Source organism: Morchella importuna (genome assembly GCF_003444635.1).
Source record: "Morchella importuna strain M04M26 chromosome Unknown Morimp01GS029, whole genome shotgun sequence".
Lineage (NCBI taxonomy): Eukaryota > Fungi > Ascomycota > Pezizomycetes > Pezizales > Morchellaceae > Morchella > Morchella importuna.
The window spans coordinates 552,164-569,199 of record NW_025763426.1 but is presented as its reverse complement, the minus strand read 5'-3'; the positions used below and the strand labels follow the sequence as shown (position 1 = coordinate 569,199).

At 47.3% G+C, this 17,036-nt stretch overlaps 7 protein-coding genes across 7 annotated transcripts; 3 read left to right on the top strand and 4 right to left on the bottom strand.

The window, feature by feature from the left end:
- Positions 1–573: 573 nt before the first annotated feature.
- LAJ45_08442 (uncharacterized protein) lies at positions 574–909 on the bottom strand (the record flags this gene model as incomplete). Its single annotated transcript, XM_046117992.1, has 1 exon — positions 574–909. One exon carries the CDS (start codon positions 907–909, stop codon positions 574–576), a length of 336 nt encoding a protein of 111 aa, XP_045968918.1.
- A 1,157-nt stretch (positions 910–2,066) lies between these two features.
- On the bottom strand, positions 2,067–2,429 carry LAJ45_08441 (uncharacterized protein; the record flags this gene model as incomplete). Its single annotated transcript, XM_046117991.1, has 1 exon — positions 2,067–2,429. The coding sequence occupies one exon, from the start codon at positions 2,427–2,429 to the stop codon at positions 2,067–2,069; it is 363 nt and encodes a 120-aa protein (XP_045968917.1).
- Positions 2,430–3,112: 683 nt separating this feature from the next.
- Positions 3,113–3,706, bottom strand: LAJ45_08440 (uncharacterized protein; the record flags this gene model as incomplete). Its single annotated transcript, XM_046117990.1, has 3 exons — positions 3,113–3,185; positions 3,255–3,314; positions 3,546–3,706. 3 exons carry the CDS (start codon positions 3,704–3,706, stop codon positions 3,113–3,115), a joined length of 294 nt encoding a protein of 97 aa, XP_045968916.1.
- Positions 3,707–5,516: 1,810 nt separating this feature from the next.
- Positions 5,517–6,201, bottom strand: LAJ45_08439 (uncharacterized protein; the record flags this gene model as incomplete). The annotated part of the gene is made up of 3 exons (XM_046117989.1): positions 5,517–5,636; positions 5,701–5,820; positions 5,881–6,201. 3 exons carry the CDS (start codon positions 6,199–6,201, stop codon positions 5,517–5,519), a joined length of 561 nt encoding a protein of 186 aa, XP_045968915.1.
- Positions 5,648–6,477, top strand: LAJ45_08438 (uncharacterized protein; the record flags this gene model as incomplete). The annotated part of the gene is made up of 5 exons (XM_046117988.1): positions 5,648–5,653; positions 5,719–5,822; positions 5,883–6,187; positions 6,312–6,353; positions 6,416–6,477. 5 exons carry the CDS (start codon positions 5,648–5,650, stop codon positions 6,475–6,477), a joined length of 519 nt encoding a protein of 172 aa, XP_045968914.1.
- Positions 6,478–8,355: 1,878 nt separating this feature from the next.
- Positions 8,356–8,640, top strand: LAJ45_08437 (uncharacterized protein; the record flags this gene model as incomplete). Its single annotated transcript, XM_046117987.1, has 2 exons — positions 8,356–8,523; positions 8,575–8,640. 2 exons carry the CDS (start codon positions 8,356–8,358, stop codon positions 8,638–8,640), a joined length of 234 nt encoding a protein of 77 aa, XP_045968913.1.
- Positions 8,641–14,706: 6,066 nt separating this feature from the next.
- LAJ45_08436 (uncharacterized protein) lies at positions 14,707–15,492 on the top strand (the record flags this gene model as incomplete). The annotated part of the gene is made up of 1 exon (XM_046117986.1): positions 14,707–15,492. One exon carries the CDS (start codon positions 14,707–14,709, stop codon positions 15,490–15,492), a length of 786 nt encoding a protein of 261 aa, XP_045968912.1.
- Between the last annotated feature and the right edge of the window lie 1,544 nt (positions 15,493–17,036).

Below are 17,036 nucleotides of genomic sequence, written 5' to 3'. Positions count from 1 at the left end.
GCAGATGAACCATCACGACGTTTTTGAGGGACTGTGGGTTGTGGTATCGCGGGTAAGTCTCGTCGACTGCATGTATAGTAGATAGACAACTTCATGGATTATCACTCGTCTGCCGAGTTAGGGTTGATGATCGATATCGTAAATACATGAACATGTAGCTTTCCCGAGCTGTCACGCTACATGTAGTTTTTTAGTAAATTATCTTAAGTTGAATGGGCTGGCTTTTATCGCTAGGCAACTCGGATATAATAATAATTCTCCAATATCGCAATGTAGTACATACGTGGGGTTTAATGCCGGGATTCTCGTTACAAACCCAAGTTTACCTCTTATTAACTCATATTTTTAATACGAGGTTCCTTTATTAATCGGTCAACCGAGTGTCAACACAACGATTAACGAAGCCATCGTGTCAATATTTCCATCCATCATAACCAGTCTAGCTGGGTCTTCTTGTCCATATTTACATACACGCCCCCTGCACGTCCCGCCAAGTCCCTGGACACACGACGATGACGGCGGCGGTGGCACCTCCTCTCCATATTACAACTCCAAAGCTCCAGAAAGCCTAGTCTACCTCCGGCCCTCCCTTGCCTTCTTTACCTCCTCGTCTTTCTTTTTCTTGTATCTCTCTAGCCCAACCTTCGTGACCGCTGCCCCATTCCCTGTTATCTCCTCAAGTGTCGTAAGCTTCCGCGTGCTCCCCAGCGCCGCCTTCTTCTTGGCCATTGCTTGCTCCCATTGCTTCCCATACTTGAAACAAGCCAGGTTACCGTTCTTGCAAGGGTCGTTGGGGAACGGGATGTCCGTGAGAATTTCGGCCCACGTGCTGTTATCGGTGGGGGCGGGCACGGCAACGGTTTCGGCAGCGAGGGGGAGGAGGAGGAGGGAGAGAGTGGTGATGCGCATGGTAGTGAGATATGGAGAGGTTGCGGGGTTAGATACTGCGAGTGGTTGTGTGGTTTGTGACTAAGTGGCGGTTTAGATAGCTTGTGGGTGAAATAGTTTTAGATTCTGGAGGATTTTATAGCGTTTTGTCAGTCAGTGATCAGCGTCGCCATGGCCACCAATATATGATAGTTTCTGATTGTTCACCGTAGCTATAGTGAAATTTAAGTATAATAAGGCAAATATGCTAAATCATTCGAGTTAGGATACAAGGTCAATATATCTTCTACCGAGTACATGCAAGGAATATAGACCAAGGAAAATCGCACCGGCTTGATAAATTTGCGGCGTTTAAGCTTTGATACATGAAGGATATTTCCTGTTTAATAAATTATCTCGAACTCATCGTTGGCAACTGAGCGGAGGGTAAGCCTCGTCTAGAATCCTGTTCTAAGTAATTAGTTCTATGCTCATGTTAACAATGATTCTAGTATACGCTACTGAGAGGGGAGATATAGATGAGTAAACATACATAGATTAGTACAACTGACCTGTTAGTGTAAAGCCCACGTTGTCGGCTGCGCGCTACCTACCTGTATTCGGGCTTTGGTCCTTCGAAGCTTCTCGACGAGCTGATGTAAACGTGAAGAACTGAAGCGATGGAGCAATGCGATTTTTGTGGTGGTGTCGATGGTGAAGGACAGGAGACATAGAGAGAATGTAAGCTATAGCCCACCGTTTCTAACCACGTGTTCCCGCCCGCTTTTCGTTACGTCTTTACTACACATCCCACTTCTCTTAATAACATGCAGTCATCTTTCAAGCTATAATAGCTAGCTGGTGGCATGCTTCACAATGTCTCGACTATTGCCCCTGGACAGCCCCTACACGCAGAATATATATGCTCAGAGATGATCATTCGACCATGGCTAATCGAATAAGAAGAGGCAAATTCAAACTCCGTAGTCAAGTTATTTTCATCTAGTCCAACAATATATATGGCAATCGGATAATGGTTTAGAAACTCACAACCTCATTTCTACAGATTACCAAAAGAAAAACCCATAACTCCAATACACAAGCGAACCATAGATCTTCCTCCCCCCAAAAAAGAAAAACAAGAGAGAAAAGAAAGAGAAGAACACAAGAAACCATTTCACCACCCCCTAGACGTCGCCTTATCCCAAAATGAACCTCGGAGGAGCCGTCGCGGTACTGTTCTGCTTCTTCAACGTCGCCGTCCTATTCCTCAACACCTCCGCCAGCAGCGCCCACTCAATCTTGCCCTTCGGCGGCTTCGGCGGCTTCAACGGGCCCGTAAAGTTTCGCAGCAGCGTCCCATCGTGGAATCGCTGCCACTGTGGCGGGAGCTTGTGCAGGATGTCCGTGATGTTCTTAGGGCAGTGCTTGCCGCACTCGAAGGTTTCCCAGCGGATGGGGACGATGGCGGCCTGTACTTGGGGATGCTGTGGAGCCGACAACGTCGCGGATGCGGTGGAGACGAGCAGAATGAATGGCAGTGTGATGGCCGGGAGTTGCATCGTGATAAGATGTTTTTCTGGTTGGTTGGTAAAGGAATGTGGTGTCTAAAGCACAGCTCGAAGACTTTGGGATTGTATGTATGACTTTTTTCTGTTACTCGTGGAGGGATTGATAGCAAATCAATACTTAGGATGGGCATGGAGATTCATGATATATATCTTCAGCGATAGTTTACCGGATTGGTGGTGGCACAGCGGGCCGGGGGTGCATTGGGATCAACACAACACGGTGTAGACATTATCGGCAGGGCTGTTTGCAGGCCAAGATACAAAGTCTTCTAAACCGCTCTCATTGTCACCGAGGATTCCGGATCCTCCCATGACGTTGCGAGGAAAGAATCTAATACCGCTGTGTTATGATATCAGGGTAAGGGTTGTATTTCTTCGCCGCACTTCACCGGCGAACCGATGTTACCGGGTTTAAGCCCCCAACCGGTTCGGTGACGGTGCGATTTTCTAGAAAGACTTCAAGGAGCATAATTACGATCTTGAGGCTTTCGGTTAGTCACATATACGCAGCAGTAACTTTGAATTATATTCTAGGGGATTGATCATTGATAGTGGAGATGGGTTAGGGTTATGGCACGTGACTGACTTAAAAAAGCGCTGAGCCAACACTCATGTCCCACCCTTGGTCTTGTTCCTAGCCCTTGCATCTTCCCTCCGGCCCCTCACTTCTTAAACTATGTGAGTAGGGCTGTACAGTAATCAATTGTAACATTGCCACCGCTCTTTTTGGTTATTTTCTCAAGCCAGCTGTGTTGTACGTACGTACGAGAATCTTAAACAGAACGTTAACGTTTAGGTTTTGGTCTAATAACTCACCTTGTCGCAGTGCCCAACGCCGATAAACGCCTATATTCCTCGAGCTCCGGATCGGAAACCCTATAGCGGGTAAATATACGGCGATACTCTAGTTAGCGAGACATCCTGACACCTATGATAATGAATGACCAGCCCGGATTCCGAAATAGCGGCACATGACTTGTAGAAACACAGTTGGAGCACATTTTCTCCTCGGGAATTCAAAACTTATTCTATATCCCTTTTTTCCACTTGAAAGTGGCAAAAGTAACCAGAGCACAATGGGTCCAGGGAACAGAAGGAGACACATACGCTTGAGAGTAGTCATTAATAGAACTCAAAGCAAGAATAGCCTCCACTGGAGCATCAGGCGCGGCGGTAGAGAGGTTCGAATAGACATGCTGCTGACAAAACATAACATCAATTAAGCCTCGAATTAGTGGAGGATGTGAAGTTCCGATATGACACTCCATTTTCCGTCGTTAATCGAGTGTCCATAAACGGCGTTCACCAGCATGACCAAGAGAAGGTAAGTTATCAATTGTTTTGGACCACTTAGGGTGTCGGTTGGCTAGTAAGGTTCCTCGAGTGAACCGTTTATCAAACCGTACCTGAACGTTGTCAGTCTTCCTAGGAATTACCCCGTCCAATCATGAAGTATTGAACACAGTGAAGGGGCTTCAATTTAAACTAGGGCCTTTTCCGATACATATATGTAGTGATGTATTCGGTTCTTTCATCAAATCTGACTCTATTTCTCATTGTTAGCATTGGGTATAAGAAATAAAAAATAAACGCAAGGTACCCCATTTACCTACCTCGGTAACACTCTGTGAGAGGTCACCTATATGTGTCCACTCTCATCGGAAATTCCTAGGCTTAAGCTTTGGCAATCATCCTCCGTCTTCGCCTGCAGCCCTCTTCATCTGCACAATCCGAGGAAACGTTGGGCGGGCTAGGGCACAAATCATTAGCAATTCAATGTAAAAAGAAACGAAATCTTCATCAACCTTCTCTCATCCCTCTTTTCGACATACAGTCGGGCCTCGCCGTAGCTATAGAGGTGAAGTGGTCCGGAAAGTATCGTCTTTGGCGCACCCCCTGTTCTTTATGACCACTGTCAAGGTCGTCATCGGTGCTCGCCAGAGGTGTGTGAGTGGGGCACGTTGGGAGAAGGAGGGCACGAGACGGCTAAATTATCGGACTATTGTTCAAAGTCAATTGGTGCGTAGAGGAGATTAGATGAAACGCCGTCGGTAACAGCTGGGCATCTTATTATATGGGGATCTAGCCTTCCCATGCAATCATGTAACCTGTCATTTTGGCTCACTCCCTCCCCCTGGGCGGGGGTGTCACACCGATCATAGTCTCGTAACTAGCCCGTTACTTGTAGCAAGCTGCCCACAGTACGAAGCAGACGGGTTGGGGACGAGCCTACGCCGATCACTGTCCTGCTGGTGTGTTCCCTCTTCGATTCGATTACCCCTTCCCCGCGTGCTGCGCCATAGGCCTGGGATTCGGGCCCTTCAACAGGTAACTGCGCGTTAGGTCTGTCTTGCTGTCCTGATAGATTCTAAGCGCGGGGCTTAGTTTAGCACCCGTCATATCGTTAGGAGTGCTGTGAGGGTTCTACTTTCTTAGGACGGTCTACCTCTCACCTTCAATTCAATTAAGCTATGTCTGGCGGTTTGGTGTGATATCCCCTGGCTATCTTTGCTTCTTCTGGTATATATGCCAAGCAGAACTTGTCTGCTGTCTCAGAAAGCCTGTGCGACGAAGGATCTAATCTAATCTGTTCCGATCATGATCAGCGGCACCGAGTGCAACATCATGCATGACCAACCCCTCCCAGGAAATATGCGCTATAAGCATTACGGGCGCAGTCAAATCGGAACATTAACCATATCAAATCTTGTCCTTTTTTCAAGTCTTCGGCCCTTGGCTTTCCTCTTACTACAGTGCGGACTAATTGCCAGTCAAATTCTGATACTGGATTGATCCTCTCTTCTAATTGACTCTTCCGGCTTTGGGCTCATTGATCAATCACAAATCGCACTTCTCAAGATCATTCAAGGCATACTCTCTTTTAAGGAAGTATCCCATATATTATCAACCAAGACACAACTAACTAACAACTCGATCCATCTCTTCCTCATTCCAAAAAGAAACAATCGTTATGTAAAAGTTTGCGCACATTATAGTAAAAGTAAAGGATTGACCCTCCAAAATCATCCAACTCATAAACTAATTTTTAGGTAATTCGCATTTACCAGTAGTAACCGTTTACAAAGGCTGCTCATAGGTGGTGATGGCAAATTTAACAGTGACAGTCAAAGATCCGAACTGAGTATCAGCTGCAGGCTTCTGAGTAGGGATCATGGCGATGAGGTAGAAAGCGAAAGTCTATTATTCAAATGCTGGTCAGTATATAATCGATATAATAGTTAAGAATTATTGGAAAACTCACGTCAACTGTGGCCTCAAGGGAAACAAGTGCTTGGCGGATGGGCTCAAAGAATGGGATCAAAGTGAGGAGTCCGTGCTTTCCGATAACAACATTGAGGAGGGCCTGGTGAACTTGAACGAACTGTATTCCCTCGCTGTTAGAATTTTATTTTCTCATCGATACCAGTATTGAATAGCTCACAGTAGTCAATGCTCCCACAACAAGCTGAGCATCCGCATCAGCAAGGGGTGCCATCTGACGGCGGGTCTTACGACTGCTACCACCACTGAGCATGGCGCTGGCCTGTCCGACTCTAGTGATGATTGCAGCGAAGCCCTGGGCGATCTTGTAGCCCTGGAGGGGCGCATTGATGAGGTTGATCTTCTGGGTGTCAATGCGGAGGTTGTCAGAGAGGGTGGTGATCTCCTTGAAGGCCTGAACGATCTGCTGGGCAGGAGTAGCCTGGGCAGCGACGAGCCCGAAGGCAGCGAGAGTACCGACGATGATGGTAGAGAAACGCATTTTGATTGAGTAGTTTGGTGAGTTGGTTACTTAAAAGTAGAAGTGGGAGTGGAAGGATGTTGAGAAGGCTGGATGAGGAGTGAAGTTGTGATGGTTGGTGCTGGGACAAGAGGTGGACAGAGGGCCTGCTACTTATACAGAATTCAGCGCTGGTGAGTGCACTGGATATCCGCACATATTCACTTAGTCCGGCTGAGTTCGTGCACGGAGATAGTGTTGCTCACGATCATTGATGGTGACATTGGCCTAGCTGGCTATCACCAGTATTCTAGCTAGGGGGTCAGATAATGTCTTACCTCGAATCTAATGGCCCCTCCCACCGCCTCTCCGATGGTACAATAGGGACTCCACCTAGCATTCCTAGTTTTCCTTTTCCCGTCCTTGTCTCACTTCTCTAGAACGAGTGACTAAATCTAGCTCGAGAAAAAGTAGAGAAAAACCAAGGTAAAGTCCCCTACTTGTTTCACGATATCTATTATAAGCGGTTTAGTTTAAATTTTGTAATTGAGCCATTTGACGATACATCACAACGCAGCACGGAGTTAAGCTTCAACCAAACTCTAGATCTTGGGCTGTGCGTCGGATAAACTCCTCTAGATTACTCTAGTTTAAAATTGTGAAAGAAAGGAGCTAGCTAGAGGTCGGCAGTTGCTAGTTATTTTCAGAAGCCATGTTATGTTTTAAAGTTTCCCTTCACCATAAAGCTTTCAAAAATTACCAAGAGAATTAACCCCTCATTTATTCGATACCATATACACAGTACAAAAAATTAATTGCAAGCATGAAAATATTGCACTTAAGCTTTGCAATTTGTAGTTACAATTGCCCCTCCAGATTACCTCTCGACTGGACCTGGACCCGTAGTATAAGTAAGTATAATCTCTAAAGTTAGAATAAAGATCCCCTTACCCAATCTCGTACTCATACTCCATGTGGTTATATTGAGCTGCAAACCAATGATCATATGAATGACACAATGTCTCACAAGCCCATCTTGGTAATCCTCATCACAACCCTTGCCCACACCGCCAAGCCCGATCTCGCCTAGCACACACCAATCTTGATGTCGCACAGTGCAGATGAGCCAGATAGCCGCCTAGCCGAACAGGTGATCGCCGCGCCGGGCCGTGCCCTGCATCAATAGTGGCTAGTGCTACTCGCTGTGTTGTCCTAGATTTGGACCCTTGTACGGGAAATAAAAATCTCCGAATTGGTCGGATCAGCAGTGCTAGGGAATGTGCATACAGATATGCAAACTAACTCGACATGGAGGCAGAGTGTGCCGTCTTTCAGCTGAAGTTGGGCAGCTCTGAGGGGCAGATGCGTGAGGGATCACTCGGAATTGGGGATTGTCGGGATGGAGATGGGTAAAGTTGAAGGTTATGGGGGGATTTATCTTTGGGCCGTGGTGGGGGAGGCGAGGTTGATTTGCGGTGCTCTAGACCTCCTCCTCCATGCATGGGGGAGCTCGTGGTCATGATCTCTCACTCACTTTTCTGGTTGTAAAAATTACTCGAGAAGTATGTATGTTAACTCATCAATTGTAGGCAAAGTACTCGAGATACCAAAACGTGGTATCTCTCCATCTATTTCCACACTGTCGCACGTGCTCTCGTGAAGAACTATTTTCTTTTCTCTAAACTCCATACTATGCCGGCTCATCGCATAGTATTCCGTCTTTTCGGATGGACATATATCTCAGCGTACTATACAACGTTATTTCCCGTGCATGTATGCATGTCTTTGGCCATGGGCGTTGCAATATCTCACACACAAGAAATTCTCCGCGCGTGTCTTCAACAGCTCACTCACACGCACTCGCACCCACTCACTCCTGACTCACTTACTGTCTCTCTTTCCTTCTCTGTACGCGGTGGATATAGGTAACACACATATAGTAGATACTCATGCACTCTCTCTTACCGATTCTACACTCTAAATCTCGCAATCATACTCAAACAGAAGGAGGCAGAAGAAAAACCACTCTCATGACATGAAAGCGAAACCACAAAAACAAAGTAAGAAACAAATTCAAGTCAGACTACTCTATTTCCTTTAAGACATGCATAAAACTATATTAGTTGATCATGAGATGAGAATCAGATAACAAAAATTTAGGTAAACATTGAAATCAATCACTTCTCTCTACTTTCCATGGATATATTGGTGATGTCACACTCGCTAAAGATTCTCGCGAACTCATATGCCAGGGGTCATATAACTCTAGACTCTACCAACCTCCTTGTCGACAATATTTGCAAAAATTTGGAGCCGAACCCAGCAAAATTCTTTTCGCCTCATAATCGAGCAAACTTCGAGAATGTATGTAAAAACAAAACCGCACTCAAATAAACAATTACTAAAAACCCTAAGAGTTCCTGCCGATCCCGCTCCCCCTCCTCTAAGACTCTCCTCCTCCAAGACCCTCCTCTTCATTGACCTCCTTCTTGGTTTTTTTCTCTTCTGGACTGTACCTGCCGATCATAATATTCCCTCATAATCGATTTCCAATTCCCACCCCACCACAAAGATCGGGAACTCAACCCTCTTCAGAAACCCCTACCTCTTCCCCCCCCTTCCCCCCCGCCTCTTCAGCTCAGATCTACACAACCAAATAACACCCACCCAGATCTAAAGTAAAGTTAGCCATGCTAGCTCGATACAGTGTCGTTCCCACGGCACGCTCACCACCCTATCCATGCTAGCGCATTATCCCATGCCATTATCCATGCCCTTACCCATTCCCCTTTACCCTTAACCACCAACTCATCGGCACATATCCTAGCGTCGGCAGTCACCAAAGCCACTCCGGACCGCGGGGCGGAGAAGGATCTTGTTCTATTTATCTAGCGTTTACTAGGACTGTATGGAGCTTAGTAGAGGGGTGTGGAGAAACGGAGTTCATTCTCGGGGGAGCGGAAAAGCTTGGTAGGGGACTAGCTGAGAGGCTAGGAGGCTAGAAGAGCTAGGAGAGCTAGAGGGTCGGAGGTGTAAAGTGTGGTAAACTTGGAAATATGATGACGGTGGTGGCTGAGGGTTTCTTGCAGAGTATGCTAGAGTTACAAAACACAGAGAGATAGTTACTTTAGCCATCCTATTCGAGCATATAGAAGATTCTAGTGAGGAGTAGCTATAGTAGTACAACGAGAGGATTTGTTTTTATGCCAGCAGCAATTGCAATTAGGAACCAGAATTGGGTTATCTGCAGTTTGAATAAACCCCAACTCAGGGTCAAGCTTTGCGCGTCTCATGAGCCGAGATGCATCTACTCACATACTTTTTCTTTCTTTTTTTCCAGCTGATTTCGAGCGAGTGAGAATCTCGTGATGCCTCCCGTGCACAAGGGGTTATGGGCACGATGGGTGGTTGGTACGTGATGGGCCCAGTGAGCAGGAACTTGAATTATTCGCTCGTGGTTGAGTGCATTGGTATGAGTGGACAGCGGCGAGTACAGTGTACATGTTCATGATTATTACCATTGCATATTGCAAGTGCAAATTAGAGTAAATAAACTTTTAAAGTTGTTGTTTATATCGCTACAAGACGCGAACACCTGCAAGTGGTTCAACACAATTATTTTTGTGATTGGAATGAGATGAATTCTTGTTTCTTCTTGATACCACGTTTTTGCCGTCATAAGCGTGTTCGTATTATCTTGCAACATGTGGTCTTGTGTAGCTATAGTAGTTGCCCTGGAGAGTTTCGAGGAAGATACGCAGGAGTGAATGATAACACATGACGCACCACGTCCTCGCATAACTCACGCCCAACCCCCCTCAAATCCGTTACAGAGAGATCCGAAGCTTTCGCTCTTGAGTGTATGTAGCGCTGCTAACACATATCCAGCTATCAGTGGCGGTTAGATGCAGATTCGATCCAGATCAGCGCAATATGCAGGGAGGCCTGCAGATCATTAAGCATGTCTCACATCACTCACCACTAATCCAACATGCAGGGAAAAAATAGCCCGCGAGATCTAAAAGCACCAACACAACGCAGTTCAGATCAGATCAGGCAAGTTTGGGGGTGTTTAATACAGAGTAGATCATATAGATCTTACTTTAACCACATTTCCAATAATGCTCATGATCAGCGTAGAGCTTAACCTACAGCAACCTACATATACTCTACATGCTGGGATGGGCATTCCAATTTCCAGTTACTCGTACATTTACATTTTTGCTTACCTGGGATGGATGTCTCGCTTGAATCGTCGGGTAATTTAAACATTCCGCCTCGCCATAAACCTGCTTTCTCTGCTCGGAGTCGCGGCTCTCTCTCGTGAGGGGCTGGTGAGACCGACATTACATTGCGCTCTTCATCTTTTTAAATTTTCTTTATCCAGCCCGGAAAGAAAGCCTGAAGACCCGACACGATGGATGATGTCCCCCTTTCTTACTTGACTTCCTCAGTCCGCTCACTGCTGCCCAATTCGCTTAGCCACAGGTCTGCCGTTCTTGTTGTGTTGCCCAACCAGCTACACGAGCCTAGCTGTCTATCGGTTAACATGCTCTCCTGCCCACGCGAAAGGTAATGTTCCAGACCAAGATATTCCGGCCTTATTTCCTCTGTGTGCCTTGCTGAGATATATATCCTCTACGTAGCTAGCAGAGAAGATCTGATTAGATGTTGCTGTTAATTTATTACTCGCAACCACTTCATATTCCACGCCCCCATCCCATCCACCAACTCTAAAAGATCCACAAGCCTCTTCCACACCCCCCCGCAACGCCCCGCCGGGTTGGGCGGTGTTTACCCTCGGTTTGACCACTCGCCTATCAAAACTCAACTCAAAATGACCGCCAGATCAGCAGTGGCTGACGCAGATACAGGGATGTGGGGGGGGGGGGGGGTGCTCGAGTTACAGCTTTAGGAAATGAGGGAACTCTAGTGTACATACTGTACACACCTACAAAGGTGGTACATCAGAGAGGAGAGAAGCTAAGCATTAGGTACTCTGTATATATGATCTGAGCTGGGGTGGAACTCAATTGGGTTGCCGTTTCTGCCGTGGAGTTTCTTTTGTAACGGTGATAGGGTTCTTTTTTGGCCATGGGAGGGGGTGAGGGAAGCGCGAGGTTAACTTAACCCAATTTGAGCGTGCGGGATGGCATGCGAGGTCTGGAGAGCTGGCGGTTGCTGTATTGGGGAGAAGGAGGAGAGGAGGGGATCGTGAAGATACTGTTTTGCAGGTTTTCTGTGCTGCATTGGCTGTATTACAAACCAACAATAATACAATAGCTAGCCGTCATTCCGGGCGGGAAACTTCGGGGCTTGAAGCTCAATAGAGTCAGAGCTGGCGATTACATGAATTCCGCGTGGGACGAAAAAAGTAAGAGAGAAGGGTAAAACGGCAGAAGGTACGTCGTATATCCTCTTTGGATTGTTTGCCATTAATGTAAGGAAGCAGTGCGAGGGAGAGTGAGCGTGAGAATTTCTACCATGTTTCTCCGAAAATTAAACTCTAGATGTCATGGAGAATTTGTCTTCAAATTTAGTCTGCTCCTGTAGTCATAGAGTCCATATCGTTTGTATTCAAAGCTGATTTTCTGGAGTGAAATGCGGCGGCCTTCCGTGAACGGGGGGCAGAGATGCATGTAATACAGGTGACGGGGAAGGATGTAGTGTCTCGATTATTTCAAGGGAGATAATAGAGCACACACGCATGGTAACAAGAGGTTAGTGGGCCATGATGCACGTCGTGGTAACTTGAAATTATCGAAATAGCCCAGGGTTAGGTGTACCGCTATCTCGCCTTACTCTCATCTCCCTTAAATATTACTTCCAGCGTATTAAGCTATGTGTGAGCGAGGTGTGGTCTAAGGGTAGACACCTCGTTCGGGGGATACACTACACCGTGTCGGTTGTTCCCATGGCCATCGTTAGGTCATGGGTTCGATCCTGGGGTGGGGGGTACCTGATAGGGTTGGTATAATAACTCGGCATTCATAACCTATATGTCGAAAAAGGCCAAACGCACGCAGCGAGACTTTTGTCTCCCCCGCCTTCGATTTTTTTTTGTTTATTTTTGGCGTTTCTGGAGTTTGTTGCGTCCTCCTTTTTTAGGGTTAGGTGTAGTATCACGATGATCTAGTGTGGTCTACGAGGTATTGATGCCTTAGGCCTCTCTACCTTGCCTCGAGGAAACTCAAGAAATGGGGGTCAACGAGGCGAGCATGCTCGAGGCAAACTCTCTTGTCCGCCTCGAGCTACTCGAGGTTTAGGTAATCATATATCAATGGGTTTGATCTTTTCGATAGGGGCATCGGAAGTATTTCCTAAATTTTCATACCAATATTGCAAGAAAACATGACTTTGACGAACCCAAATATAATAATAATCTACCTCCAGGAATCACCTATTTTTCATGAGCAAGCAAAGGCATGGACCACACGAAGCAGAGCCATCTCGAGGCACTTGTTTCTGTTTACCTCGAGTAGCCTCGTGGAACACACTGAAATTTCAAATGCCTACAGGATCTCAGGAGCTGCTAGATTGATTCTACAGGTGGATGTAGATACTGATCGTGAGCGAACCTTTTGGTTTACAGTTTGAATCCCCCGGTGTTGAGATATCGTATGTATACGTACCTGATGCGGTGGTGAACGGATTTTACCTCTTCCTACCACCACTTCTAAGGGCTATCATGTATGGAGGATACCTAACAAATACTCCCTCCGAATTGAGCAATGCGGGTTGTTTTCCACCAAGTCCATTATCCCGAACTCGGACAAGATCTTAACCTTCCTATCCTTTGCGGGTACACAGAGAACCCGCCATAATTCAATTTCCACGGTGGCCGAAATTCGCTGGAGGTACCGTAGGGATAGAATTTAGAGAGAAGTGTTTGTTAGCAAAAACATAGGCTTCATCCTCTTTGACCGCTAGCTGGAAGGTTCGTAAGGATTGAATAGAATTAGGATCGGTTTTCTGTACACGAAAGGTACAACGAAAGCTCGCCATATATTGCATAACTCCGTCTCGGTGGCCGAGTTTTGTTTGAGGTGACGTAGGAATGAATAAAGTTAATTTAGCGAGAAGCTCAGTGTTCGTTAATTTGAACGCTGGGATCTTCGTAAGGATGCTTTGACAGGGCGGGATTTGGCTGTAAATGAAAGCCTCGCCATATGAAGGAACTGCCAGCAGCGGCGGCAATACCATATGCATGCAATCCAAACCCTGGCAAAAGCAGTAGAAACCCCCCCCCCCACCTCCAGATACAAGCCACGCAAGTCTCACGCTCCCGAGGAGGGCCAGTCGAATCCCTCGGCGAAATTAACACCTGATCTGTATCCGCCGTGGCTAGAGTGTGGTGGCTCCTAGCACAGTACGCTGGCTGGATTCCAGCATATACCCCCTCACCTCTGTCCATCTCTATCCAGGGCCCCATTGATACTCTACCAGCAGAGTTATCGTATAAGGTCGAGCAAAGCATTTCGTCCGCCCACCTACGTGACTACGTCGCGTCGTCGTGTGTGGTGAGGTTGTGTGAGCATAAGACATCACTCGGGTCTTGGCATTGCCAGTTTCCCGTTACGGAACCGGCGAGTGGACTGAAGAGACCGATACCGAGATGTTTCCCCTCAACAACAACGCGACGGCGGGATGTATGTCTTGCGACTCGATTCAATCGTAACATCCCGCCAATACTCTAGAGTAGCGCATGTCTCGGGAGTGGAATTACGACCTCAGGTCTTGCTAGATATCCGTGTCTCAGTCCACCTGGAGGTTAACGGGTGGGGGCCGATCGCATGAAAGGAAGACCGTCCAGTTAATTTATCCTCTACGGTCGACTCGTAATTATAAAACATAGGCGATAGACTGTACAAAGTTGTGGACGTCGCAACTAGCGTAGGAGCTAGAAATAAATTTATGTCTAATTTCAGTATAATAAACCGGTTATGTATTAGAAGATTTTTCCCTAGCATTGTTGTGTTCGTGAACCTACCTTTAATTATCTGATATATATCTTTCGAAGACGCCGTAGAGGAGGAGACCTTTAAACCATTACTGAAAGATTCGGACGCGGTTTATGCTGCAGCTAGGTAGCTTGAGGATGTTTATGTAGCCATATCGAGGCCTAAACCTATGCTGAAGTACCATCACAACTCCAGAGTCGATCCGATCTGGCTGAAGTTATTGAACTCAAGTTTTTATGATTGTCTGCTCTTGAATTAGTCTACTGCTTTCCCTTGTAAATATTCAAATTTCGCGAGGGATTTCTCGGAGAATGAGACGTACGGAAATATTCAAGTTCATATAAATCGAACAGTCGAAAGCTGCTGATAACCTAGAGAGTGTATGTCTGGTCTATGCGGCTATCAGTAAAGATGCCTTGAAATAATATATCTCAAGAATGCCCAACTTTGATTCTCGAATGCTTCAAAGCTCTTATAAAATGGATATAATTCCCTCCTACAGAAAACTCATCACGGACAACTACCAGCAGAGTATCACACAGATTACCATTACCAAAACAAAAAAAACTTACCAGTATCACTCAAAATGTCGAACAATAACGCCAACACCGGTAATACCAGCAATACCAGCAATACCAATAATTACAACAACCCAGCGGAAGAAGCAGGGCCACCCACCGGCTTCGTCTCATTCCGAATACCCACAACACACCCACTTAACGAGAGCGCAATGGCACTATTTCTCATCGGGGAAATCGCTGACGCCATGAACACACAGCCAGTACCCGAATTCGAGAGCTTCGACTTCGACGAGCCACACTCGGACCACGGCTCAGCCTCCAGCAAGTCCGACACCGACACCGACACCCCCGCCGAGCTCCTCTGCACCATCTGTGGCCGCCGGCGGGAGTGGATCCGTTACATCGTGTGCGGACACCATGCGTGCGCCAGCTGCACGAAGAAGCTGTGGTGGTCGAGGATCAACAGGCCGGATAGGGCGAGGGATCCGTGGCCGACTTCGATTCCGTGTCCGTTCTGCAGGGCAGAGGTGACGGCGGTGGTTGATGGGAGAGAGGATGCGGTGGGGGATGTGTATTCGGCGGTAAGTGTTCCGGGGGCGCCTGTTGTTAGTGGAGGTGCTACTGGAGCTGTTGCGGGTGATGGTGGTGCTGGGGTTGCGGCGGGTGGGGGTGGGCGGGGGATGCTTATTGTGGACTGGATGTTGATGAGGTCGAAGGATGCGTTGCGGAGGTTGCAGCTTGAGACTACGGAGCGTGTGGCGGCGGCCAGCGGCGATGGAGATGCAGATAATGGTGAGCGGGGATGGCATGATGTTGGGGATTTGGACTGGAATGAATTCTTCTTTGAATAGCTTAGGTGGCTAAGGTAAGTTTAGATTTGGGGTCATAGATGATAGATGATAGATGAGAGCATAGATGATAGATGAGAGCTAGAGAGATGTTGGTAGGAACAGACGTACGTTTAGGTATCGATGCGATGATTTGGTGCTATTTGGCTGGTTAGCGAGCTCGAGAGAAAATCCAGATGATAAAAAAGGGGGAGGGGGAGAGGGAAGAAGACTCATACTTGACTGCGGCCATTTCTCCGTTGAACATGCTGCCGCGTCCAACAGCTGGGAAACAGTCATTGTGGGCCTGTTCAGTAAGGGAAATGAACGATAGACAAGAGAAACAGAACACTGGGATGAACATGAGAAATCACTGCGAGCAACGTACACCAGTTAAAGCCACGGTACCCCCCGTTCCCGTTAGCTCAGCTATCAAGCGACACTAGCACCTAATGCTTAATGTGAAAAGTCTACTATTTTCTCCATCCGGCTAGTGCCACCGCGACCGGTCTCACTGCGTGTACATGTATCCAGCCGCACTAGTACTTTACACAACCCCACGCCGCCAATGCATGTACCGCCATAACTCGAAAAATTGGCCAGCTTCCAGAGATCAAAATTACTTGTATGGGAAACTTCTGATGCAGATCGATGCCATTCAACCAATCACTCGACTGATAATCCCTGGCCGGAGATAGCCAACTTTTCGAGTTTTGGCGGTATCTACATCTACCGTACAAGCTTTTTTATTTTTTTAAGGCCCTGCAGATCAGATCGCTCGGTCGGTATGACACGCATCTCTTTAGATACGTGTCGACGTTGACATTCTCAACGGTCGCGTTTTTTACCCCGGCCCCAGTTAACGCAAGGGTAAGGAGCTAAATATACACACACCGAGTACTGCGCTGCGGCGTTAATACAAAAGATCGCCCCGGTGAGCAAGACGTCGACGTCGCACACACACACACACGACAAAACAAGATTCTCGACAACTGCAAGCACGATTTCGAATTCTCGAAAGCCGATGGCACAACGTGGGGGGGACCAGGGTGAGATGTGTGCAAGGGGACGAAACAACCCCTGTACATACGTAGAAATATGGGGCATATAGGCGGACACGTGATCGGGGTTGTTCTGGAGCGTTGTGGTGTTACGGGTTGAGATTAAAGGACATCCCCGATTCTGGCAGGGAGGGAGGGAGGGAAGGCGGTCTCGCGACATCTGCAGATGGGAATAGAATAGGGGTGAGTGATGGGGTGTTCTTCATGGTATGTCACTCGTGGTTCGTCTGGCTAGCTCATGCAGGTACATACGAGGATCGGAATCATGCATGACCAGCATCGACGATACCATGCACGAAATAGACATCCAGATATCTTGCAGCAGTATACCCACCGGAGATCGCTGCTATAACTCCAGTGCTCTTCACCTACCTATCTAGCTCTGATCATGATATATAAGGCAACTCGCCCACTCGCAGCCAGGCTGAGCTGACCCACGCCGCACACCCACCCACCCACCCTCCCTCCCCTGTCAATCCTCTACGAGGGAGGGAGGGAGGAAGGGAA